General features: G+C 40.4%; 2 protein-coding genes across 14 annotated transcripts in view; both read left to right on the plus strand.

The window, feature by feature from the left end:
* UEVLD (UEV and lactate/malate dehyrogenase domains) overlaps positions 1–15832 on the plus strand; it is a 57955-nt gene extending 42123 nt beyond the window's left edge. For 9 of the 11 annotated variants that reach the window (XM_055282195.2, XM_063641047.1, XM_063641050.1 and 6 more), the window contains 3 exons: positions 8382–8445; positions 10705–10828; positions 12949–15832. In XM_055282195.2, coding sequence (XP_055138170.1) covers positions 8382–8445; positions 10705–10828; positions 12949–13116 — 356 coding nt within the window. In that variant the 3' untranslated portion in view covers positions 13117–15832. The remainder of the gene's footprint in view (positions 1–8381; positions 8446–10704; positions 10829–12948) is intronic. The other 2 variants (XM_063641049.1, XM_063641051.1) reach the window with 1 other exon arrangement.
* A 2578-nt stretch (positions 15833–18410) lies between these two features.
* The window catches only part of TSG101 (tumor susceptibility 101), a 48592-nt gene continuing 39936 nt past the window's right edge, over positions 18411–27066 (plus strand). For 2 of the 3 annotated variants that reach the window (XM_063641054.1, XM_063641055.1), the window contains exons 1-2: positions 18481–18627; positions 25782–25866. In XM_063641054.1, coding sequence (XP_063497124.1) covers positions 18586–18627; positions 25782–25866 — 127 coding nt within the window. In that variant the 5' untranslated portion in view covers positions 18481–18585. Of the gene's footprint in view, positions 18628–25781; positions 25867–27066 lie in introns of all 3 variants that reach the window. The other variant, XM_055282210.2, reaches the window with a different exon arrangement.

Below are 27066 nucleotides of genomic sequence, written 5' to 3' on the forward strand. Positions count from 1 at the left end.
AGACCAGCCTGGGCAACATAGCAAGACCCCATCTCTACAAAAAGTTATAAAAAATTAGCCAGGCGTGGTAGTGCATGCCTGTAGTCCCAGTTACTCGGGAGACTGAGTGGGAGGATCACTTGAGCCCAGGAGGTCAAGGCTGCAGTGAGCCATGATTGCACCACTGCATTCAAGCCTGGGTGACAGGGTGAGACCCCATCGCTAAAAAAGGAAGTACGTTATTATTAGTTAACAACCAAAATTGCCAGTGGTCATGGCATTCACATATATCTGAGGACTCCAGAATTGGCTTAATTGGCTTTGTTCCACATTTGAGTGTGCCTTCTGTATAACAGGCCTTATATTGTGAATAAATTCCTCATATGTGTCATTCTCATTGTAATTATTTTTCTGTAACTTTAAGGTTAGACAAGACCGCTTAGTAGGAGTTTATATTTTTTAATTGAATTTCAGAGTTCAGGATTAATTTAAAAGTTTAATTTTCCAGAAAGAAACATTTAAATAAACCTTAAAGCATATATAGAACTCTTTCCTTTACTCTTCCCACCCTTCAACCTTGCTTACCTTTCCCAAGTTCAGACCTTCTCCCTAGATACATGCCTTCTGTCTGCTTCTTTTTAAACAGAGTTTTCACTCATTGTTTATCCCTATGGCCTTTTTCTCCAACCACTTGCTCTTTCCCACAAAAGGCATTCAGTTTCCTGTACTGGAAAGCTGCTTTTCCTATTTCAAAAGAATGCTTTCCCTATTTGACTTGAGAATCTCTTCCCTTACTCCTTTATTGTTTCTCTCTTGCTATAAAGCCAGGTTGGTCAGTGATTTAAGTGCTGTTCACCCTGATTTTGTTCATTTAAGTATATGAGTAAAATAAAGATATAGTATACTATTAGAGTAAGTGCCAAAGTGAGTACTATACACTTACAGTGCTTAGATACTTATGAGTGAGCATTTAACATGGGCTGAAATGACTAGAGAAAATTCTATAAAGGTCATCTGGAGTTTGAACTGGAGTTTGGACGAATGAATAGGATTTTAATAGATAGTGAAGAGTAGGAAAAACACTCCAGGAATGGGAAATCAGAATTAGGCAAAAGCACAAAGTTAAGTATGGCATGTTCATGGGATAAAAAATGTGGACTAGTTGTTGCAGAAGGTTTCAATGAGATAAATCTAATTGAAATTACATTTTGAAGATCTGTGAATACCCGATCGAGGAGTTGGAAAGTGATCTGGAGGAAATTAGTCATTACTTCATCATTTGAAGTACTTACTATTAACTTCACTCAGCATGTAAGTGCTGCAAGGTAGAGCATGATATAGAAAATAACCTCTCTGGGCTGGGTGTGGTGGCTCACGCCTGTAGTCCCAGCGCTTTGGGAGGCCGAGGCGGATGGATCTCAAGCTCAGGAGATCGAGACCATCCTAGCCAACATGGTGAAACCCCGTCTCTACTAAAAATACAAAAATTAGCTAGGCATGGCAGCGCGTGCCTGTAGTCCCAGCTACTCAGGAGGCTGAGGCAAGAGAACTGCTTGAACCCAGGAGGCGGAGGCTGCGGTGAGCCGAGATCACACCACTGCACTCCAGCCTGGGCGACAGAGTGAGACTTCGTCTCAAAAAAAAAAAAAAAAAACCAAAAAAAAAAAAAGAAAAGAAAATAACCTCTCTGCCTGTGAGGAGGTAATAATTTAATTGAAGAGTTAGAGAAAGACCATGCACATTAAAAAGTTAAATAGATGTCAAACCATATTTCCACAAAGTAAATCACCCTCCCAAAACTATTTCCTTGGAATTTAAAGTGTCATCTATACTTTGATGCCATTAAAATAAAATATTAACATTGATGATATCTAGGTTAGAGGTAACTTTTAAAAATTTGTAGTTTTCTATGTAGTAAAAATATGTAGTATTTATACAATTTTTAAGAAAAGCATTTTAATAAAATATAACACTATTTTAAATCTGTAAAAATCTGCACTGGCTACTAGAAGGCTCAGTGCTACAATGAGTCAGGCTATAGAATAAACCCTTAAAAAACCTGACAGCGTGACTGAGCAAAAATACTTTTGAGGCTCCAAATGCTCCCTGACACTACACACTAATCAACAGGACCCTGGAAAAGGGTAGCAAACAATAACTTGGAGCAAATGTATTCAAGTAATGAATGTCTCCATTCATTCATTACTTGAATACATTTGAAATACATGGCTCATTCGAACTCAAAACCCAACATAGACCAAACCCTCTGGTCCATGTTATCTCTTGCTTGCCTGGTTATTGCACATCTCATGGTTAGTTTGCCTCTTCCGCTCTAGTCTACCCTGTAAATGATGTGAAATTAATAATAATATTAGTCAAAACTTATAGAGTGTTTATTGTGTGCTCTCACATATTAATTCAATCTTCCTAAAACATGTTATTATTTTCAAAAACTTTCAGAGGCTTCCTCTGACCAAACCATTAAATTGCATTGCTTGGCACTCAGGGACCTCCAAAATATAACCCTAATCTTTCTTCCCAATTATAGTTAGGGAGATAGCCATGTTACTAGAAAGCTGGAAGGGACCATCTATTATATTTTGTTTTAGGGAGCCAGTGAATGCAGGCATTGTAAAAGTGATCTGCCTGGAAGCCTACAGCTTTTAGGGTCAAAGGACTAGCACCCAGGTCTTCTGTCTCCCAGGCCCACCCCACAGCTTTGCCACAGGGACATTTACCCACTTTGTTTACCTCCCTTGTAATCCCTTCGCCTTCTCGGCCATCTTATTGACATCTTTCAAGGTCTAAGTCAAGCATCCCTTACATGATAAAGGTTTTTTCCTGATCATATCACTTCACAGTGATTTCTTCACTCCTTTAAGCTAAAGCTATTTCAATCTATAAGGTAATAAACCACATCTTGTCTCATCATGTTACTTTTGTTGTCCTGCTGCTTATTCTTATCTGATTTTTGTGTGTGACCTTCTCCTTATTTAAAGTGCAAATTATTAAGTTATTTTAGTTGAAAATGTAGTACATTCACACTGGAAAATTAAGTACAAAAAGATATGCAGTGAAAAGTCTCCCTTAGATACCAGACACTCAATCCTTCTTCCTAGGCACAATCACAGTTATCAGTCTCTTTTATAATCTTCCAGAAATATTCTGTGTATAGACAAGCACACATGTGAAATAGACATCAAACATCATTCTCCACCTCACCCTTTTACTTACCAATGATTGTGGAATGATTGCACAGTAACGTAGAGCTCATTCATTCTTTTAAACTACTGGATATACCATAATTTAGTTAACCAGCCTCTCTAATTTACAAGTTTCGAGGAATAGTTGATATACAATAAATATTGAATGAGTAAGAATGTTTGAAATATGGTTGTATTAATTTCTTAAGTCTCATAAAGAGAAAATACAGGCTGATGTGACGTGATAAATATACCACTTACCCTAACTTAGTATATCTGGGTGAAGGAAAAAAACAATCTGATAGAAGTTAATTGTGAGCTCTTCAAAGAGGAACAATTTAAAACCTACCAAAAAGCAGTTTGTATTTGATTAAATGACCTTTTATCCCAAATGTAGGAATTTATTTTCAGAAACATTTATTGACCACCTGCTTTGCTCAATAAACACTGTGTTGACTGCTGTTAGAACTATATAGATGTGTAAGAACCTGACCCTGTCTTTAGGAAACTTTGAGTCTAATACTGGAAATGACTGGAAGGCTGTACTCTGAGAGAGGTCCAAGGGAAGTAGGATAAAACCACAGGGAAGAGATGTGGTAATTCTGTCTTGAGGTCTCAAATTGGAACTAGAAATAGAGAGATGTAGGTGCATGCAAATTGAGATCGCATAAATATAGTATTATGTAATATTTGACACACATGCCAATGTTAAAATATAACTGAGCACGTATGAATCCATACTCAATCAAGAACATTACCAATACTGAAGTTAACTATGTAGTTCTCCCCAGTCTATCTCCCTGTCTGCCTTCTAGAAGTACCATCTGATCACTTTTTATTCAGTCTTCTACTCTTCTTGAAGAGCTAGTTATATCCATGGATAGGTATATTTACCTTGGTCCTGGTGTCAGAAATGGATTAGAAGCTCCCTCTGCTGGTTTCATGTATAGACACCAACTGTTTAGACTTTTGCATAAGTGATACCATCACAGTAACTGCAATTATAATTATTTTTATTGTGCCTACTATGTGTATTAAATATTTTGCATATCTCATTTAAATTTTATAAACACTCTGTGAAGGAGGTGGTGGTTTTCCAGATTTATACATGAGGAAACTTAAGGCTCAATGAGATAAGTAATTTGCCCAAGGTTACGTATCTGTGAAGGGCAGAACTGAGATTTGAACCCTGATCTGACTCTGAAGCTGTGCTCTTCCTTGCTGTCACTTAAGATAATGTATCTAGAGCATTTAGTACAGTATCTGGCACACAGCAAACACTCAGCAAATGGTAGCTATTATTACAGTGATTGGCAAGATGGTGATGAATAGAAAATTGGCAAAAAGACATGTAAAAGTACTCTTTGAAGTAAAGCAACATTAGGATTTGGAAACAGATATAAGAGTAACAGTTGTGTAAATAAAATATCCTCTTCAAGTATTTCAGAGACAAGTGACAGCTACAGCCTAGGGAGGAATCACATGACATACAAGACCTTTAGATCTATTTCCTGCTTCATCGTCTCCCATTCTCCCAGGCATTCTATGCTAGTCAGATGGTTGACTTGCAGTTTACTGAACAGTTTATGCACTCTCATGCCTCCTTACCTTAGCAACTGCTGCTTCCTTTCCCTGAACTCGTTCACTTGGCTAACTCCTGCTTACCCTTTAGGATTGGGCTTGAGTGCCACCTCTCCCAGGAAGCCCTCCTTAATTTGCCAAGTTAAGTAAGTTCATACAAATAATGTAACAAAAGGCCGGGCGCGGTGGCTCACGCTTGTAATCCCAGCACTTTGGGAGGCCGAGGCGGGCGGATCACGAGGTCAGGAGATCGAGACCACGGTGAAACCTCGTCTCTACTAAAAATACAAAAAATTAGCCAGGCGTGGTGGCGGGCGCCTGTAGTCCCAGCTACTCGGAGAGGCTGAGGCAGGAGAATGGCGTGAACCCGGGAGGCGGAGCTTGCAGTGAGCCGAGATCGCGCCACTGCACTCCAACCTGGGTGACACAGCGAGACTCTGCCTCAAAAAAAAAAAAAAGAAAAAAAAAAACAAATAATGTAACAAATTTTTAAAGAAAGTAATCCACCTATTACCCTTCTAAGTAAAACATTCATGCCAAAACACAATTTTCAAAACATCCGGCCTAATGTAACAAATTTTTAAAGAAAGTAATCTACCTATCACCCTTCTACCTATGTAAAACATTTTAAAAATCCCTTAATTTGTCCACATGTATTTGTATTTTTCATATAACAGTTCATGCTTTTGTGTTTTTTTTCTTATATAAAAACTTTCGGCTGGGTGCGGTGGCTCATGCCTATAATCCGAGCACTTTGGGAGGCCGAGGTGGGTGGATCACAAGGTCAGGAGATCGAGACCAGCCTGGCCAACATGGTGAAACCCTGTCTCTACTAAAAATACAAATTAGCCGGGCGTGGTGGCTGGCGCCTGTAGTCCCAGCTACTTGGGAGGCTGAGGCAGGAGAATTGATTGAACCCAGGAGGTGGTGCAGTGAGCCGAGATTGCACAACTACACTCCAGCCTGGGCTACAGAGCGAGACTGTCTCAAAAAAAAAAACAAAACAAACAAACAAACAAAAAAAAAACAACATTTAAAACTTTTTCTGTTTTTCTTTCTTTCTTTTTTTTTTTTTTTTGAGACAGTCTCGCTCTTTTGCCAGGCTGGAGCGCAGTGGCACGATCTCAGCTCATTGCAACCTCCGCCTCCTGGGTTCAAGCAATTTTCCTGCCTCAGCCTCCCAGGTAGCTGGGATTACCGGCATGCACCACCACGCCTGGCTAATTTTTGTATTTTTAGTAGAGATGGGGTTTCACCATGTTGGCCAGGCTGGTCTCGAACTCCTGACCTTATGATCCACCCACCTCAGCCTCCCAAAGTGCTGGGATTACAGGCGTGAGCCACCACGCCTGACTCTTTTTCTGTTTTTCAACTTAACTGTGGCAAGTATGTTTTCCCCTTTATTATCAAATATAATTATGAACCATGCAAGAGGTTTTGTATTTTCTTCTGTGTACCCAACACCATGGTAAAGAATATGCGCAAGAGGTGCCAGCCATGGTGGCTCACAGCTGTAATCCCAGCACTTTGGGAGGCCAAGGCGGGTAGATCACTTGAGGTCAGGAGTTTGAGACCAGCCTGCCCAACATGGTGAAAACCCGTCTCTACTAAAAATACAAAATTAGCCGGGCGTGGGGGTGCACACCTGTGATCCCAGCTACTTGGGAGTCTGAGGTGCACACCTGTAATCCCAGCTACTTGGAAGGCTGAGGCAATAGAATTGCTTGAACCTGGGAGACGGAGGTTGCAGTGAGCCGAGATGGTGCCACTGCAATCCATCCTGGGTAACAGTGAGACTCCGTCTCCAAAAAAAAAAGAATATGTGCAAGGGAACACAAAAGAAGAATACAGGGTCCCTGCACTCCGGGAGCTTATAATCAGTTTGAGGAAGGGAGGCATCTGGATACATAATGGGGTCCTTTGTTGCTGACACATGACTAAGTGGTCTAATTTTGAATGTAGTTTAGAATTCTTGTATCTTAAACATATTATTCTATAGCCACAAGTATTTTTGTCTACTGAAATATGTACAGATTTGTACCAAACAATGTCTTCACACAGATGAGAAACAGCTGAACATTGGAAAGGTTTCAAAATGTTACTGGCAACTTCAATTTAATATTAAAGTACAGTTGGGCTCGGTGGCTTACGCCTGTAATCCCAGAACTTTGGGAGGCCAAGGCAGGCAGATCACCTGAGGTAAGGAGTTCAAGACCAGCCTGGCCAACATGGTGAAATCCTGTCTCTACTAAAAATACAAAAATTAGCCAGGTGTGGTGGCAGGCACCTGTAATCCCAGCTAGTTGGGAGGCTGAGGTAGAAGAATTGCTTGAACCCAGGAGGCAGAGGTTGTAGTGAGCTGAGAGTGTGCCACTGCACTCCACCCTAGGTGACAAAGTAAGACTGTGTATCAAATAATAATAACAATAATATTAAAGTGTGATATAAATTTCTAGTCTGGCCGGGCGCGGTGGCTCACGCCTGTAATCCTCGCACTTTGGGAGGCCAAGGTGGGTGAATCACCTGAGGTCAGGAGTTCGAGACCTGCCTAGCTAACATGGCGAAATCCCATCTTTACTAAAAATACAAAAATTAGCCAGGTGTGGTGGCGGGTGCCTGTAGTCACAGCTACTCAGGAGGCTGAGACAGGAGAATTGCTTGAACCTGGAGGTGGAGGTTGCAGTGAGCCAAGATCACACTACTGCACACCAGGCTAGGTAACAGAGCGAGAGTCCGTCTCAAAAAGAAAAAAAAAAATATATATATATATATATATGTAAATTTTCAGTCTGTGTATACGGCTTTGAAGTTTTGAATTGTTTTTATAAATGACATAGTGAAAGGAAATGGGTAACCCAGAAGATTCTTTTAGAAAACAGGACCCTGGGGCTGGGTGCGGTGGCTCAAGCCTGTAATCCTACACTTTGGGAGTCCGAGGCAGGTGGATTACAAGGTCAGGAGTTCGAGACCAGCCTGGCCAACATGGTGAAACCCTGTCTCTACTAAACACGCACACACAAATATTAGCAGGGCATGGTGGCATGCGCCTGTAGTCCCAGCTACTCAGGAGGCTGAGGCATGAGAATTGCTTGAACCCGGGAGGCAGAGGTTGCAGTGAGCCAAGATCATGCCACTGCACTACAGCCTGGGCGACAGAGCAAGACTCCATCTGAAAAAAAAAAAAAAAAAGGAACAGGATTTTCTGCCTCTGTAACAGCTGTGGAAATTCTAGCCCAAAATAGGTGACCAGATTATTCCTTACCTGGTGAAATTAGTCTCAGTGCATTTCTCAGCAGAACAAATGTCAAGTGCTTGTAGGTTTCTACTTAGATAGTAAAATGGCCCTTGCGGAACTGTTACTGATGAGAGAAAACAGGTAAGAAGACTGCAAGTAGACTTTGGGGATCATGTTTTTTGTAGTTCAGAGTTTTCCTCACCTCGGGCTAGTGGTATAGCACATTCATTGTTATCCAGTGGAAAAATCTAACTTGCTAGAAATGAGAAAACTTCTATATAAATATTAGCACAGGTACCCTTGACTCCAAAAGATCGGTTATCACATCTTAATCCAAAGAGAGTCATTGGCAAAACATAATTAATTCTTCATCTAATTTTTAGTGCTCACATGGAGTGGCCAAGAAGAAGTAGTGAGTCATACCTCTCAAGTGCAGCTGTCCAACAGGTAACACTGACTGGAAATTTGCATTTATCCAACGAAAAATCATGTACTTCATAGCTAACAGCTATTTATACAGTATGTACTTACCAGGCTTCTGGAAACAAAACTAGTATGGACAAACCCAGAAGTATAAAGGAGCAGTGTTTTATATTCTTTGATTTCTTATCTGAAGGTAGATCTAAGAGTGCTTTGCAAGCTTTTTCAGATAACGCAGTTAACATTTAAATGGTAAAACCTGTTATTTGTAGACAATGATTTACTGCTTCTATACCTAAACATCTGAGCCCCACTCTGTCACCAGGCTGGAGTGCAGTGGCACGATAACGGCTTACTGCAGCCTCCGCCTCCCGGGTTCAAGCGATTCCCCTGCCTCAGTGTCCCAAGTAGCTGGAATTACAGGCATGCGCCACCATGCCCAGCTAATTTTTTGTATTTTAGTAGAGATGGGGTTTCACCATGTTGGTCAGGATGGTCTTGATCTCCTGACCACATGATCCACCCGCCTTGGCCTCACAAAGTGCTGGGATTACAGGTGTGAGCCACTGTGCCAGGCCAACAATTTTCTTTTTTTCTTTTTTTTTTGAGACGGAGTCTCGCTCTGTCGCCCAGGCTGGAGTGCAGTGGCGCAATCTCGGCTCACTGCAAGCTCCGCCTCCTGGATTCACGCCATTCTCCTGCCTCAGCCTCTCCGAGTAGCTGGGACTACAGGTGCCCGCCACCACGCCCGGCTAATTTTTTTGTATTTTTAGTAGAGACGGGGTTTTACTGTGGTCTCGATCTCCTGACCTCGTGATCCGCCCGCCTCGGCCTCCCAAAGTGCTGGGATTACAAGCGTGAGCCACCGCGCCCAGCCCAGGCCAACAATTTTCTTAATGTAGAAGATAATTTGTCCACACCACTTAAAAATGAGTATCAATCACACACAAATAGAACTGTAAATCAGTCAATGTGAATGGATAAGCCATATTTATATGTTCAGGCAAAAAAAAAGTGTAACACACAGATCTTGTATCTTTTGCTTTTATCCAGAGGCCTTCCAGCGGTCTGTACCCCATAGGCAGGACTCTACACAGAATTTATACTCATGGCATTTGTTGTTTCACTGTCATATAACATTTTCCTGAAGTCTAAGAGGTGGTCATTTTTAGCTTTCAAAGCCATCAGCTTATAACTTTTAGAATATAACAACTGGAAAAGGTGTTCTCTTTCTTGAGAAGATTAGTGTATGGTATAATTCATTCTAATCTGATTATACAATCCTGCATTTATACTTTTTAAAAGGAAGAAATTTAAGTGTTTATATATTTTTATCATTTATAAAAGAATGTATGCTTATTATAAAACTTCAAATACTGCAGATACCTATAAAGTATTAAAATAAATTAAAAAGCTAAGGTAATTCCATTTTTCAGAGACAACCATTTTTAACAATTTAGTGTCCACATGTCCAAAAAATTTTTTTTCTACTCAGGAGGCTGAAATGGGAGGATCAGTTGAGCCCAGGAGTTTGAGACCAGCTTGGACAACATAGAGACCCTATCTCTAAAAAGAAAAAATTGTTTTTCAGTGCTTCTACAAATGTATAATAATATAGATTTATGCTATCCATACTATCTTGCAACTTGATTTCTTTCCTTAATGATGAAATCTCAGACATTTTTGCACATTGTACATGTAAATCTACCTTATACTTCTCAAAAGCTACATGGTACTACGCTTGGTAGTGATTTATTTAACCAGTCCTCTTTTGATGAGTTGTTTCCAAATATTGCAGACATACTTATTATGTACATCTTTGCACACTTAAGCATTCTGCTATAAGATAAATGCCTAGAAGAGGAATTTCTAGATCAGACGTTACCAAATCTTCTTCTTAAAAGGTTAGATCACTTTACATTCTCAATAGCAGTTATGGGAATGCCTGTTTATAGTTTCTCCAAATTAGTTATCAGTCTTTTTAATTTTTGCCAATTATCGATAGGCAAATTGGTATTTATTGTTTTAATTCATATTTGCTTAAATATCAATGGCAGTGAACATTTTTTGTTATTAGGCCATTTGTATTTTCTTTGAACTGCCTATCTGACATCTTAAGAAAAGTTTAAATAAACATTAGATTCGATTATCTACAGGCTTCCCTAACAATTGCTGTATAACTCTTGTTTCTATCATAGAAACGTCTAATTAATACCTTAACCAGAATGTAAAACTAAATGTGCATATTTAATGGATCTTCTGAGGTCATGTATTTTTGTAACCTAGAGCCATGGAACTGCTAAGAATAAAAGGTCAAAGATCCTGGTCTGTTGGACTATCAGTAGCTGACATGGTTGACAGTATTGTAAACAATAAGAAGAGAGTGCATTCTGTATCAACTTTAGCAAAGGTAATTGCTATTCTTATTCTCTTATTATATTTTAAACTTAGATATTATTAATACAAAACTAATAAAATCATTATTCATACTCTAACCCCAGGTGTCTTCAGTATCACCAGCTTTTAGAGTAACAGGTAGGAGAAGGCAGTTTAGTTTAAGCCCTATCCTGCTTAGCTATGAGAAGTCTGCCAGCTTGGGCAACATAGTGAGACCCCATCTTTACAAAAACAAAAACAAAACTTTGCCAGGCATGTGACAACCACTCAGTAGGCTGAGGTGGGAGAATCTCTTGAGCCTGGGAGGTTAAGGCTGCGGTGAGCCATGATCATGTCACTGGACTCCAGCATGGACAACACAGCGAATCCCTGTCTCCAAAGATAAAATCTTGACTGGGGGCAGTGGCTCACGCCTGTAATCCCAGCACTCGGGGGCCAAGGCGGGCGGATCACTTGAGGTTAGGAGTTTGAAACCAGCCTGGCTAACATGGTGAAACCCCTCTCTACTAAAAATACAAAAAGTAGCCGGGCATAATGGTGTATGCCTTAATCCCAGCTACTCGGGAGGTGGAGGTTGCAGTGAGCACCTCTGCAACTCCAGCCTGGGTGACATGGCGAGACTCAGTCTCGAAAACAAACAAACAAAAAAAGTGTGGACTTCTATCAGGTTGCCTTCTCACCCTCATGTGATTTTTGGTAACCCCCAAATAGTGTTTATATATCCATAAATTTCTTCTGTCATTTATCATCTCAGCCAGCCAAGTCACCCCAGATCTGTGTGCCAGAAAGACAAATATCACATATTCTTATTCATGTAACCCCCAAATAGTGTTTATATATCCATAAATTTCTTCTGACTGTCATTTATCATCTCAGCCAGCCAAGTCACCCCAGATTTATGTGCCAGAAAGACAAATATCACATATTCTCACTCACATGGGAGCTTTTTTTTTTTTTTTTTTTTTTTTAAAGTTTATCTCATGGAGGTAGAGAGTAGAATGTTGGTTACCACAGGCTGCGGTTGGGGGATAGAATGAAAAGCAGTTGGTTAGTGGGTACAAAAATAGGAATAAATTCTAGTGTTCAACAGCACAGTAGGGTGAGTGTGATTATTAATAATTTATTGTACATTTCAAAACAGCTAGAAGAGGCCGGGTGTGGTGGCTCATGCCTGTAATCCCAGCACTTTGGGAGGCTGAGGGGGGAGGATCACTTGAGCTTAGGAGTTCAAGACCAGCTTGGGCAATATAGAGAGAGCTCATCTCAAAAAAAAAGAAAGAAAGAAAAACAAAATAGCCAGAAGAGACCATTTGGAATGTTTTCAACACAAATAAATGATAAATGAGGTGATGGATAGCCCAATTACCCTGATTTGATCATTACACGTTATATGCATATATTGAAATATCACATGTACCCCACAAATACACACTATTATGGTACCAGTTGTTTTATTTTTTAAAGAAGCTATTGTCATGACTATGCCCAGAGACCATCCCATGCCCCTCCCCAGGAAATACATTCTTAACTTTTTTCTTAGCCCCCAACCTGCTACCCATATTGCAGGGGGGCTAGCTTACTTCTCTACAAAGTGGGACCAAGTTGCTTCCATCTCTCAAAAATTTTCTGAAATGATAACAAGTTTATAAAATCAATGAATGATTGTGAGTTCTGGACTTCTAAAAATAAAATAAAAATAAGTAAATGAACAAAAAAATTTTTTTTTTTTTTTTTTGAGACGGAGTCTCGCTCTGTCGCCCAGGCTGGAGTGCAGTGGCGCATCTCGGCTCACTGCAAGCTCCGCCTCCCGGGTTCACGCCATTCTCCTGCCTCAGCCTCTCCAAGTAGCTGGGACTACAGGCGCCCGCCACCACGCCCGGCTAATTTTTTTGTATTTTTAGTAGAGACGGGGTTTCATCGTGGTCTCGATCTCCTGACCTCGTGATCCGCCCGCCTCGGCCTCCCAAAGTGCTGGGATTACAAGCGTGAGCCACCGCGCCCGGCCACAAAAAAATTTTTTAAGTCCAACTTGTATCACTTTGTCCTAGTTAAGAAAGCAAGAAAGTATGCATTTTTGTATTAACTTCTTTGCAGTGATTTAGTTCTATTAAATCCCTATTTTTCTCATTTCAGGGATATTATGATATAAATAGTGAAGTGTTTTTAAGTTTGCCTTGCATCCTTGGAACAAATGGAGTATCCGAAGTTATGAAAACCACACTGAAAGAAGATACAGTTACTGAGAAACTCCAAAGCAGTGCATCCTCAATCCACGGTCTCCAACAACAGTTAAAACTTTGATTCTCCAATGCAATTTGAGAGGCTGGACTTCTACCTAAAGGGAAAAGTCATTTAATTTTACCAATATATATAGGTTTGAGGATTTCTGTATCCTGCTACTTACCCTTACAAACTGCTTGGTTAAAGTAGAGGGTTTCTTGATGAGCTTTGTGATGTAAATCCTTAAGGAGTTATACAAGGAAGGGAAAAATTAATTTTATTTGGGGTTCTTGAGATATCTGTGCTGTTCTTTAAATCTACAGCAGGGGTAAACATTCATCTGCAGTGTGCATCAATTTAAATCATATATCCTAAACTAAAAGCACAATTCATACTTTGGGAATATTTTATAAGTAATATATCTTTAAAAGAAAATTACTCTTTGACTTTTATAATCAATATAAGTTCAAGGCTCAGTATGGATTTACAAAGTCTGTGTCAGTTGTACATTCACAGGATCCACAGCTTAAGTTACTAATGTTTCTTGTGTAAAATCCTGTTGGTAGTAATAGTAAAGCATTGTATTTCTCTTCTTCAAATTAATTAGCTACCAAAAAATGGAAAAGAATTTTACATGCACTTTAAAATAGTAAAATGGAAAGTGAATTTTTAAAATATATGCATTAAAAGTTTACTTTAATTTCCAGTGGGACTTCCTTTATGAAATTTTCCATAACTTCTTCCTGGAGTATTGTAAGATCTCCAACATCTCATAAACTAATTGTGATATTAGTGGAACCATAGACAAATGTATATTTTTAGTGGAAACAGATTATGAATGAAAGCCAGGCAGCTTACTTTAAAGCCAAAATATGAGATTTTCATTAAAAACATTGGTCATAATAGGGAGGTTTTTTATTTGTTCTGAGCAAATCCTTTAACCTCTCCTGATGATACAGTTCAGAGTACACACACTTTGGTGATGGATCAAGAGAAAAATTTTCTTATGTGAAAGATAGCTTATTATTACTATTGTGACATACAACTAATAGTAACAGTTAACATCAACACTTCATATATACCAGGCAGCATGATAAGCACTTTATTATTTTACTGAATCCTCACAACAGACCACTGAGGTAGGGACTATTGCCGTCATCATTTTATAAAAGGAAATTGAGGTTTAGTCCTCAAGAAGTCTTGGCTATTAAGGGGCACTTATCCATACAACCTCTACTTTTTCTAGGCACTAAAAGGGGGAAAAGGCTTAACAGCCAAAATAGTTATCAAAAGACCCTAAAGTTGGGGTCCTATACACCATGAAAGGATTACTTTCATTCTCATGTAAGGGCATGCTTTTATAAAAAACAAACATGGGCTAGGCGCAGTGACTCACGCCTGTAATCCCAGCACTTTGGGAGGCCGAGGCGGGCAGATCACAAGGTCAGGAGATCGAGATCATTCTGGCTAACACGGTGAAACCCCGTCTCTACTAAAAATACAAAAAATTAGCCAGGCGTGGTGGCAGGTGCCTGTAGTCCCAGTTACTCAGAAGGCTGAGGCAAGAGAATGGCGTGAACCCGGGAGGTGGAGCTTGCAGTGAGCACAGATCGCACTCCAGCCTGGGCGACAGAGCGAGACTCTGTCTCAAAAAAAAAAAAAAAAAAGTTTAGAAATTAGCCAGGTGTGGTGATGTGCACCTGTAGTTCCAGCTACTCAGGAGGCTGAGGCAGGAGGATCGCTTGAGTCCAGAAGTTCAAGATTACAGTGAGCTATGATCATGCTACTGCACTCCAGCCTAGGCAACAGAGTGAGACCCTGTCTCTAAAAAAATAAAAATAAAAATAAAGCAAGCATATAATAGGTTAATCCAGATGGAGTTAGGAGGGTTTATAAGGGCAGACACATCCTAGGTAAAGAGGAAATAGGCAAACTAATGCTGTTTTAGTGTAATAAGGAATGCTTATAATGATGAACTTTAGTCATAAAGAAAAGGTGAAATTATATTCAGTAACCCATGTTAGGAAAGCAGAAAAGTATTTAATATGCTTGGAAAGATTCCAACCAGAGTTAACTGAATAAAAACCTTGGACATTTGAAGAGAAAAGCATTTAGTTCTATGTAATTTCAATATGCACGTGAATTAGTTCATGTTACTCTAACAATGTATTCTTATGTATTCAATATCCTTTTTTATGAAATAGGAAAGTAAAACTGAAAGAACTATTTCTTGTGTTTTTAAAACTAGCCTTTTCTAATATTTGATATCTAATTAAAGTTAGATAATATGTAATATGCTTTTGAACAATAATCTAACCAGAAAATATTGTATAATAAATTACCAAGAAATCATTACATTAATTATAAAAGGAACATGTCAATACAACAAATGTTTATTTAACACCTACTGTTACTCCAAATACTGTGTTAGAATTTGACTATTCGAAGATGAATAATAGTCTTTGCCCTCTGGAAGGCCACAATGTAGAAGTAATTCTCTGGATCAGATATTTCCTTGAGTGTTAAGTGTATTAGTAATCATGTTGTAAATCCCAGTGTAAGTCAAGAAGCAATATCACCACCACCACCTCCCTATGATTTTGATAATTTGACATTCTCAATGCTTGTTAACTTTCATGTTTTCATTTTTACGAAATCATGCAGAGCTTGTCACAATTTTTAGTGGGGTTTGGATTAAAATGCTTTTTTGATGTAGCAGAAGATACATTTTTCCCATTTTACATTGTTTTCCTTAAATACTAAGAATAATGAGTAAAATAAACTGATTTTAAAATCACCAGGAGATGCTTCATTTATTAAGTGAAACATTCAGATTAAGGAGTTTTTTTCATATAATTCACACAGCACCCAGGATATTTAGTTATTTTGTGTAAAATGAAGAGACTAGATTTTATCAATTGTTTTCAAACTTTTAAAAATTATTTTTAGCAAGAAAACTTTTTAAATCTTTTTGTTTTTGAGCCAGGTTCTCACTATATTGCCCAGGCTGGACTCAAACTCTTGGGCTCAAGTAATCCTCCTGCCTCAGCCAATGGAGTAGCTGGGACTGCAGGTGCACCATCAGTTTATTTGTGTTTTCATCTGTGATAATCGGAGGATTTAAAATTCTCCACTAATATATGTGAGGATAGAAATCAAAATGCCTAATAAGTGGAAAAAACTCATCTTTAGTGTTGAAATGGCAAGCAACTTTCAAAAGCATTTCAACTACTATTACCTTCACATCAAAAAATTAACTGATTGTGCATATTTCTAAAACCACAAAGACATTTTCCCCACACACAATCAATCCTCCATGGTTCCAATGAAATAGATAAGAAGTTAACACTTTATATTATGGTATAGTGTTGACCCTGAAAGATTGCAAAAGACTGATAGTAAACATGCAGCAAGAAAGCTTTTTAAACAATATATTGCTGGGCACAGTGACTCACACCTGTAATCCCAGCACTTTGGGAGGCTAAGATGGGAGGATCACCTGAGCCCAGGAGTTCTGAGGCCAGCCTGGGCAACAAAGTGAGACCTCATCTTTACAAAAAAACTAAAAGTTAGTTGGGCATGGTGGCACACGCATGTGGTCCCAATATACACGGGAGGCTGAGGCAGGAGGATCACTTGAGCCAGGGAGGTCGAGGCTGCAGTGGGCCATGTTCACACCACTGCACCATGACCTGGGCAACAGAACAAGGCTGTGTCTCAAAAAATATATAAATGGGCTGGGCGCAGTGGCTCACGCCTGTAATCCCAACATTTTGGCAGGCTGAGGCGGGTGGATCACCTGCGGTCAAGAGTTTGAGACCAGCCTGGCCAACATAGTGAAATCCTGTCTCTACTAAAAATACAAAAAATTAGCTGGGTGTGGTGGTGGGCACCTGTAATCCCAGCTACTCGGGAGGCTGAGGCAGGAGAATCGCTTGAACCCGGGAGGCAGAGGTTGCAGTGAGCCAAGATCACAATATTGCACTCCAGCCTGGGCAGCAAGAGCAAAACTCCGTCTCAAAAAAAAAAAATATATATATATATATGTAAAATTTAATATTTATAAATTTTGTATTTATTTATAAAATATATAAATAATATATATTACCTGGCATTCCTCCAACTCACAAAGGTACAATTGCTCTAATTAAAGGGACTCCTGGTTAAGCCATGGCTTTAAGAACAGTTTGAAAACCTTCTTGCTTTCAAAAGACATAAAACAGCAAGTAAAATGGAAGGACAGACTGACCTCTAGTTTGGTTTGACTGGAGCTGTATGCTTAACTAAGGAGTTGAAAAACAGAAGCGGAGGTTGCAGTGAGCCGAGATGGTGCTACTGCATTCCAGTCTGGGCGATGGAGTGAGAGTGTCTCAAAAAAAAAAGGAAAAAGAAAAACAATACCTATTAATAGCCTTTATTTGTGCGTGCTAGCAACAGTTTATAATGATGCTTCTACATGGTTTCAGTTAGGCCCTCCTTGTGAATGTGACCTTCACTTAGACGCCAACTTTGAAGGGAATCAATACTACGGCCTTGTTCTCATTAGGGCTGTACTAAAATAATTGAAACTATCACACATCAAACTCAAAATTTTACAATACCTTGAATGACACTGTGCTTACAAAACTGACGGTGATGTGTAATGATGAAGTCACCGTGAAGAATTTTTATGGGAAGTAAAAATTCAATTAAGATGGAAGTACCTACCCTTGCGTTGTGCAAGGCAATGAAGATCTGAAGGAAGCCTGCCTTCAAGGGCTTGGATTTTGACAGCGGACAGGTACACAAATACAGCACCAGGTAAAATACGGCCTATATTACCATTTATGTCTGGGTACAGAGGAGAAATTCTGACTTAGGGAATGGTTTCCTGGAGAAGAAATTACTATTTGGCTTCTTGTGAAACAAAGGCTCTACACTTTACCCTTGCCAACGTATAGTATGAAGGTCTTTAAAGCTTAAAAAAAAATCATTAATTAGAGGAACACTGGGCATCATCTAATGCAAGTGTATCACTTTAGAGTCGGGAGAAACTTATGCCTGAGCTAGAAATGCACTAGCCTACCATTATCACAAGGACAAGTCAGTGACAGAACAGTTCTCTGACCGCCAGTGCAGTGCCCTCCCACTTGATGAATCAGTCATTAAGGCTCACTGGCAAGCCCTTCGTACTTCTTCCCTCTCCGGCACTAGCTTCCTTAAGTCGACTCTGTGAAATACCTGCTAATCTTAACCTGAACCAGAGTTTCGATCCTCGGAACAGTCTTGCCCACATCTTTGGGACCCGATTCGTCCTGCTGAATCCGGCACACGAGGGGCGGGTTGGTTGGAACCCACCCCGCCAGGCTTCTCTCAATCCCACACGGTGTCCATCCAAGCCCGCAGGACGGCGGTCCGGAAGTGACGTATGGAAGCGGACGTGGTGTCTTGGTGCCGACTTCCTGTTGTTTGAGGCCGGGTCGGGGGTGTGCGATTGTGTGGGACGGTCTGGGGCAGCCCAGCAGCGGCTGACCTTCTGCCTGCGGGGAAGGGAGTCGCGAGGCGGCCGTCATGGCGGTGTCGGAGAGCCAGCTCAAGAAAATGGTGTCCAAGGTGAGGCTGCGACGCGCTCGCCTCCCAGCGCGCGCCCACCTCTCCCTTCCGCGCCCTGCCGAGTCCGTCCCAGCCCAGCCAAGCAAGCTTCCCAGACGGGCCGGAAGCCCCGGTGCAGTCCTTAGCCACCTTCTCAGACCCCCGCCCCGAGGCGCCTGTCGCCTGGTGCGGGAATCCCCGTACGGGAGCTGGGAGGGTGGGGGGCGGCGACAGTCAACAAAGGCGTGAAGCGGAGGCTACCTGACACCTGCCGCCCACCCGCCCTCCTCTCTTCCACAGAGTTTGGAGCTGTCTGTGGGGCAGTGTAGTTTTTCGTTTGTTTTTATAAATGCAAACAAGGGATCATACTTTGTTGTAGATCTGAGGCAGTCCTCTACTCCTGTCCCAATCTAGGGATCCTCTAGTCTTAGCCTTTCTTTTGCCGACCCGCAGAGATTGTGGCCTTTTCAGTTTTGTATTCTCCAGAAAAGAAGCGAAAATACCGGTCCCTTACTGCCCCAGGTGAAATACATACCATTACCATTTCAGGGATTTGCTAAGAGTAACTACTGTTAAGTGTATGCTTCTTACAACGCGTATTTATTTGCTTTGAGCTTAATTTATGATCTTCACGGCTCAAGACTAGTGTTTTTTTTTTTCAATTTTTAAAAAAGCAGTTAAGCATTTTGTATTTTAAAGCCATGATTTATTTATATAATTACTTCAAACGTGGCACGAGTGGAATGGCTTTTGTTATGTTTTGTTGTAATTTTCCAAAACTATGTAAAATGATTGAGAGTTGAGTCTTGACCAGTTCAACGTGTTAGCTTCGGATAGTTTTGTCAAAGCAAGAATGGTAGCAATCAGCGGTTTAAGCGGTTTCAATTTTTAATGACACACACTATTATGTGTAAAACTTTTTTAAAAACAGACTTTTTCCAGTTAAATCGCCCCCATAGTCCTTGATTGAAGACCAAATAACCTCTAAGGAGAAAATGACAGTTTTCAAAATAAAGCATATCTTGGTTGTGTAATCATATATTTTAGGCTTCTTGGTTTTGTTTTGATAAACTAGTTATCCTTAGTTATAGAGGACATATGGGAAGCCATAGAAGATTGTGACCCAGGTAAAGATCCATATTGTAACTTTTATATATCAGTTTTTGAAAAAATGGTATATTGTTTTACATAGTATGTAACTGAAGAGTATCTGTTCCATGACTTTTTTTTTTTTTTTTTTTTTTTTTTTTGAGAGTCTTGCTCTGTCTCCCAGGCTGGAGTGCAGTGGTGCGATGCTGGCTCACTGCAATCTCCGCCTCCCAGGTAAAAGCGATTCTCCTGCCTTAGCCTCCCAAGTAGCTGGGATTACAGGCGCCCACCACTTCACACAGCTGATTGTTGTATTTTTAGTAGAGACGTGGTTTCACCATGTTGGCCAGGCTGGTCTTGAACTCCAGACCTCAGTGATCCACCCACTTTGACTTCCCAAAGTGCTGGGAATACAGGTGTGAGCCACCACGTGTGGCCTCCATGACATTTTTGATCTTTAAATTGATAGCGTAGTCATTAAGATTTAGTCCTTGGGCTGGGCGCAGTGGCTTATGCCTGTAATCCTAGCACTTTGAGAGGCCAAGGCGGGCGGATCACCTGAGGTCAGGAGTTCAAGACCATCCTGATCAACATGGTGATACCCCGTCTCTTCTAAAATACAAAAATTAGCCGGGCATGATGGCGGGTGCCTGTAATCCCAGCTACTTGGGAGGCTGAGATGGGAGAATCACTTGAACCTGGGAGACGGTGGTTGCAGTGAGTCGAGATCCGGCCACTGCACTCCAGCCTGGGTGGCTGAGCAAGACTCTGTCTCAAAAAAAAAAAAAAAAAAAGATTTATTCGTTAATGTATGTATATTCATATAAAGAGCAAGAATATTCAAATATTAGCTTATTTTTTATATCCTAATTAAGTTTCCTAAGCTTCCCTAGAGAAACCTGCCATCAAAGACAAAGACAAGGCATGTTCAGAAGATATTTTATACCTCTACCTGCCTCCCCCTCCACCCAACCTGTGATTACTTTAGAAACAAAAACAGAGGTAGGGAAGAGGTGGGAGAGGGCATCCTACCTGCCTTTTGGTCCTTGGCTCAATATCTGGAAAATTGAGACTCCTGTATGTGAGTATGACGATTCTGAGCATCAGCATCAGTACTGTCCAACCTATGAATTTTAGACAGGTAAGAATAGTAAGTAAAGTAATAGAAGCAATTGTGGGTCTCCTTCCTCCTAAAGAAGGGCTTCAAATGTTTTCCTTTCAGCTGGTGTGGTCTGATGTAAGAATTGTTAGCCAGGACCCTGGACACATAGCTAGGGTGAAGGTCATCATTGTTTTCTCTTTATCTGATTGTAGGCTGTCCACACCCATCATGGTACTCTGGCCACCTGCCTTATGTTTTATATGTGTATTATAAAAGATCTTTTTTTCCCTTGAGCATTATCTTGGCTCCCAACTTCAACATAACTTTCAACACCTTTCTCTGTTATTTTTGCAATTAACAGATATATTTATACCAGATTAGTCCTTCTTGCTTTACAGAAACAACTTTCCACTTTAGATGTTTCATACATATAGCCACTTATATTTTTACATAGTTTATCTACAGCATTTCTAGAGGCACAGTCACTGCTAAATGAGTAGAAGAAAACTATGGGCCTGGTGTGGTGGCTGATGCCTGTAATCCCAATACTTTGGGAGATAGAGATAGGAGGATCACTTGAGGCCAGGAGTTCAAGATCAGCCTGGGCAACATAGCTAGACTCTGTCTCTACAAAAAATTTAAAAATCAGCCAGACTTGGCATGCACCTGTAGTCCTAGCTACTTGAGAAGCAGAAGCAGGAGGATCACTTAAGCCCAGGAGTTCAAGGTTACAGTGAGCTATGACAGAGAGAGAATCTGTCTCAAAAAGTAAAAAATAAAAAAACATTTTAAACAATAACAAAATTGGCCAGGTGCAGTGGCTCATGCCTGTAATCTTAGCACTTTGGGAGGCTGAGGTGGGCGGATCACTTGAGGTCAGGAGTTCGAGACCAGACTGGCCAACATGGTGAAACCCCGTCTCTACTAAAAATACAAATTAGCCAGACATGGTGGCGCACGCCCTTAATCCCAGCTACTCAGGAAGCTGAGGAAGGAGAATTGCCTGAACCTGGGAGGCAGAGGTTGCAGTGAGCTGAGATCATGCCAGTGCACTCCAGCCTGGGTGACAGAGCGAGAATCCATCTCAAAAACAAATAAATAAAAATAATAAAGATTGATATGTCCTGCACTGTTTTAGGTTCTAGGGATGCAACAGTGAACAATCAAACAAACTATGCTTCTGGAATTTAAATTCTTATAGAAGGCAATAAATAACTCAATAAATACATCAAGAAGTATGTTGGAAAGTGATAAGTGCTTTAGAGAAAATAAAGCAGGAAAGAGAAATGGGGAGTGCTAGGGTGTGGAAATGGGATGAGTCACCATTTTATATCTGATAGTAAAGAGAGGTCTTTCTGAAAAAATCTATTTGAGCTCACCTGAGAGAGGTAAAGAAACTGTGTGCTTGACATGGGGCTCACACCTGAAATCCAAACATTTTGGTAGGCCAAAGCTAGAGGATCACATTGAGGCCAGGAGTTCCAGACCAGCCTGGGCGACATAGCATGACCTTGTCTCTTCTCTACTAAAAATATAAAAAAAGTTAGCCAGGCGTGGTGCATACCTCTAATCCCAGCTAGTTGGGAGGCTGAGATGGGAGGATCACTTGAGCCCAGGAGTTTGAGGTTGCAGTGAGCTGTGATCACACCACTGTACTCCAGTTTGGGTGACAGAGCAAGATCCTGTCAAGAAAAAAAAAACTGGAACAATCTGGGAGAAGAACATTTCAGAAAGAAGGAAAAACAAATGCAAAGGCTCATAGACAGAAGTTTGTCATGCATGATAGAGGAACAACAAAGGAGGGTATAGTGGCTAGACTGGAGTGAGCAAGGGAGGAAAGTGGTGGTATGGGTCTAGACAGCATCAATGGTATGGGAGGTTTGGAGGGCCTTGCAGGCCATTATAAGGACCTTGGCATTTACTTGGAGTATGATGAAAAGCCGTTGCTGTGTTTCAGCTGTTAGCAATATTACTCTAGATGCTATGTTGAGACTAGACTGTAGGGGGTTAATGATGGAGGCAGAGACACCATAAAGAGGCTGTTGCAGTAATCTAGGTGAGAGGTGCTGGTGGCTTAGACCAGGACTGTAGCTGTGGAGATTCCGGATGTATTTTGAAGGCAAAGCTAACAGGATATTTTGACAGATTTGCTGTGGATGTGAAGAAAAGAGAGGGCATCAAGGATAACGTCAAGGTTTTTGGCCTGAGCACCTGGAAGGATATATATGCATACACATATGGAAGACACTGGAGAAGTAAATTTGAGGGGAAGATAAGGAGTTCAGTTTTGGTCATGTTCAATTTGACATTCATTAGATATCCAAGGGGAAATGTCAAATTGGTAATTGTATATACGTTTTCTGGAGTTCAGAGAAGAGGTTAAGATTGGAAAATTTTAATTTGAGGGTTTCAACATATAAATTAATTTTCAACCATGAGGGAGATCAAAGGAATGAGTTTAGATAGAGAAGAAGAACAAGGACTTAGCCTGTGCTCAATAAAATTGGTTAGGATAAGAGAACGAACTAGCAAAGAGACTGAGAAGGCACAGGTACAGAGTGCAGGAGAACAGTTGATGTCCTGGAAATCAAATGAAGAACATGTTTTAAGAGAAAGGGAGCTGGGCATGATGGCTCATGCCTGTAATCCCAACACTTTGGGAGGCTGAGGTGGACAGATTGCTTGAGTCTAGAAGTTCAAGACTAGCCTGGGCAACATGGTAAAATCCAGCTGTATCAAAAATGTACAAAAATTAGCCAAACATTGTGGCACATAGCTGTAGTCCTAGCTACTTCGGAGGCTGAGGTGGGAGGATTGCTTGAGCCCGGGAGGTGGAGGTTGCAGTGAACTGAGATCACACCACTGCACTCCAGCCTGGGTGACAGAGCCAGACGCTGTCTCAAAAAAAAAAAAAAAAGGAAAGGGCCAGGTGCAGTGGTTCATACCTGTAATACCAACACTTTGGAAGGCTGAGTTGAGAGGATCACCTGAACCCAGGAGTTTGAGACCAGCTTGGGCAACATAGTGAGATCCCATCTCTGTGAAAAATTTAAAAATTATCCAGGTGTGATGGTGCATGCCTGTAGTCCCACCTACTTGGGAGGCTGTGGTGGGAGTATCACTTGAGCCCAGGAGGTTGAGGCTGAAGTGAGCCATGATCATACCACTGCACTGGCCTGAGCGACAGAGTGAGACCCTATCTCCAAAAAAAAAAAAAAAAGAATCAATTTGGTCAAATATTGCTGAATCAACTTGGTCAAATACTGCTGACAGATGAAGTAAGACAAAGGTAGAATTGGTCATTACATATCATGTGGCAGTTATTGGTGACCTTAATGAACAATTTCAGTGAAATGCTGAGTGTAAAAGCCTAATTGGAGTGGATTTGAAGAGACCAGGTCTCTACACATTGAGCATCAGTGGTTGCTAATATCACAGAGATACTCAGATATATTGTGCTCCATGATGAAAAACATTATCCTCTATGAAGTGATCTTACCAGAGAAGAGGAAAAAAATATAAAAGGATTTTTTTTTTTTTTTTTTTTCCCCAAACGGAGTCTTGCTCTGTCACCCAGGCTGGAGTGCAATGGCACGATCTCAGCTCACTGCAACCTCTGCCTCCCGGGTTCAAGCGATTCTCCTGCCTCAGCCTCCTAAGTAGCTGGGATTATAGGCGTGCACTACCACGCCCAGATAATTTTTGTATTTTTAGTAGAGATGGGGTTTCACTGTGTTGGCCAGGCTGGTCTCAAACTCCTGACCTCGTGATCCACCTGCCTCAGCCTCCCAAAATGCTAGGATTACAAGTGTGAGCCACCACGCCTGGCCGGAAATTTTGTAATCATGAAGATAACCTCTAGATCCAACTAACTCACAGAAACATATATCTATGAAACTATACTAAAGGGATACAATTAACACATTCCAAACCGTGAGAGCCTCTGTAGGACAAGTGAACAAATTCATTTAAGAAATAAATTCTAAGGAGCAAAAATAGAGATGTGCCCATCAGTTAAGTATTTTTCAGCTGAACAGTAGGTGAATAAAATGTTCAGTAAGAAGTGGGCCATACATGCCTGTAAATCCCAACACTTTGGGAGCCTGAGGCAGGAGGATTGCTTGAAGCCAGGAGTGGGAGACCAGCCCGGGCAACATAACAAGACCTTGTCTTTACAAAAATAAAAATAAATTAGCTGGGCATAATGGCACATGCCTGTAGTTCTGTGTACTTGGGAGGCTGAGGCAGGAGAATCATTTGAGCCCAGGAGTTCGAGGTTGCAGTGAGCTGTGATTGTGTCACTCTACTTCATCCTGGGCGACAGAGGGAGACCCTGTCTCCAAAATAAATAAAAGGAGTGAAATACAGATAAATGCTGCAACGTGGATAATCTTGAAAACATGCTAAGTGAAATAATTTAGTTATGAAAGATCACATTGTATGAATAAGCAAATCTGTAGACACAAAGTAAATTTGTGGTTGTCTAGGATGAAGGCTGGGGGCAAGTAGAATGGGGGGTGATTGCTAAAGGGTATGGATTTCTTTTTAGGGATGGTGAAAATGTTCTGAAGTTGATTATGGTGGTGGTTACACAACTCAATGTACTAAAAACCATTGAACTATACTCTTTAAATGTGTGAATTATATGGTATGTGAATTATATCTTTAAAAAGCTATAAATGGTGAGTTAAATAATATAAATTAAAAGGGACTTGAGACATTTTAACCAATGCAATGTGTGGACTTTATTTGGATCCTGATTGAAACTGAAAACATAAAAAACATGACTTAAGACTATAGATATTTACTGATGTTAAGAAAATAGTGATTATTTTAGTGTGATAATAGTCTTGTGGGTTTTTTAGGTTCTTTCAGGCGTTCATTAATGTTAAAAATTAGTGGAAGAGATTTTAAGAAAATTTATCCAGCTGTAAAATATATGCATTGGTTTTAAACTAAATTCTTATGTGATTTTGCTTTTCAGTACAAATACAGAGACCTAACTGTACGTGAAACTGTCAATGTTATTACTCTATACAAAGATCTCAAACCTGTTTTGGATTCATATGGTGAGTTTATGCAATAAAAAGAGCAATTTCTATACTTTGAGTTTACTCTCTTTGTTAATGATTGTAATTTTTTCCATTTTCTTTTGAGGTTTGTGGATTTTTCAATTGTAGGATTGCACTACCACCTAATAAAACTGTTGGAGGGTAGCAAATTAGAAGATCTAATAAAAACATTTCATATTTCTTTAGTTTTAGTTTTTTATGTTAAAAAAAAATACTGTACCTGGATGTGGTGGCTCATTTCTGTAATCCCAGCACTTTGGGAGGCTGAGGTGGGTGGACCACTGAGCCCAGGAGGTTGAGACCAGCCTGGGCAATATGGTGAAACCTCGTCTCAACAAAAAAATACTTAAAGTTGGCCTGGTGCTCCTGTAGTCCCAGCTACCCAGGAGGCAGGTGGAAGGATTGCTTGAGTCCAGGAGGCAGAGGTTGCAGTGAGCCGAGATCTGGCCACTGCACTCCAGCCTGGGCAACAGAGCAAGACCCTGTCTCAAAAAAAATAAAAAAACCTCTAACATAGAACTATGCAAATTTAAACCTAGGAGGGGATGTTAAAGATAGTTTAGTCCATTTCCCAAAGTGTTGTCTATAGACCCTTAGTTATGCTGGGAACAGGGGTAGAGGCAGAATTCTGTAGTTAAGCTTGAGCAACTTATGGATTAAACAAAATTGAGTTTCATTGCATGAAGATTTATCAGAGCCTTTAATATGCTAATGTATTGTGTATCACCGAGATGAGCAAGAATATATTGTATAATACATCCTAAAGTTATTTAACTGCTGAACCTCCCTGCCCCCATAGTGTCTCTTTATATTTTCAGGAACACATTTTGCAAAACTATACTCTGGACTGTCCCTTTCATTTTATAGATGAGGAAAATGTTATTTAATGTGGTTTTTAATTCTGTAGAGTAGGTAAGCATGACAGTTTGTCTCTACTTTCTGTTGAGACAAAATAAAGTTGTAAGGCAAGACAACGCTTGGAGTTTTCCTTTTTTTAAAATAGTCTTTTCTGTCCCTACCAAATCCTAACATAATTTCTTCAACCCTGTCTCCTTGAAAATACTTAATATGCCAGGGCCGACGGAAAACCCATGCTGCTTCTTGTCCATTGTGAGACCCTTAGCTCTGAAGGCAAGGAACTGAATTTTGTAGCTGAGACTTTCTAAATTTCACTTGCTTCCAAGGCTTTGAAAACAT

The sequence above is a fragment of the Symphalangus syndactylus genome, chromosome 6, assembly GCF_028878055.3.
Source record: "Symphalangus syndactylus isolate Jambi chromosome 6, NHGRI_mSymSyn1-v2.1_pri, whole genome shotgun sequence".
In the NCBI taxonomy this organism is placed as follows: Eukaryota; Metazoa; Chordata; class Mammalia; order Primates; family Hylobatidae; genus Symphalangus; species Symphalangus syndactylus.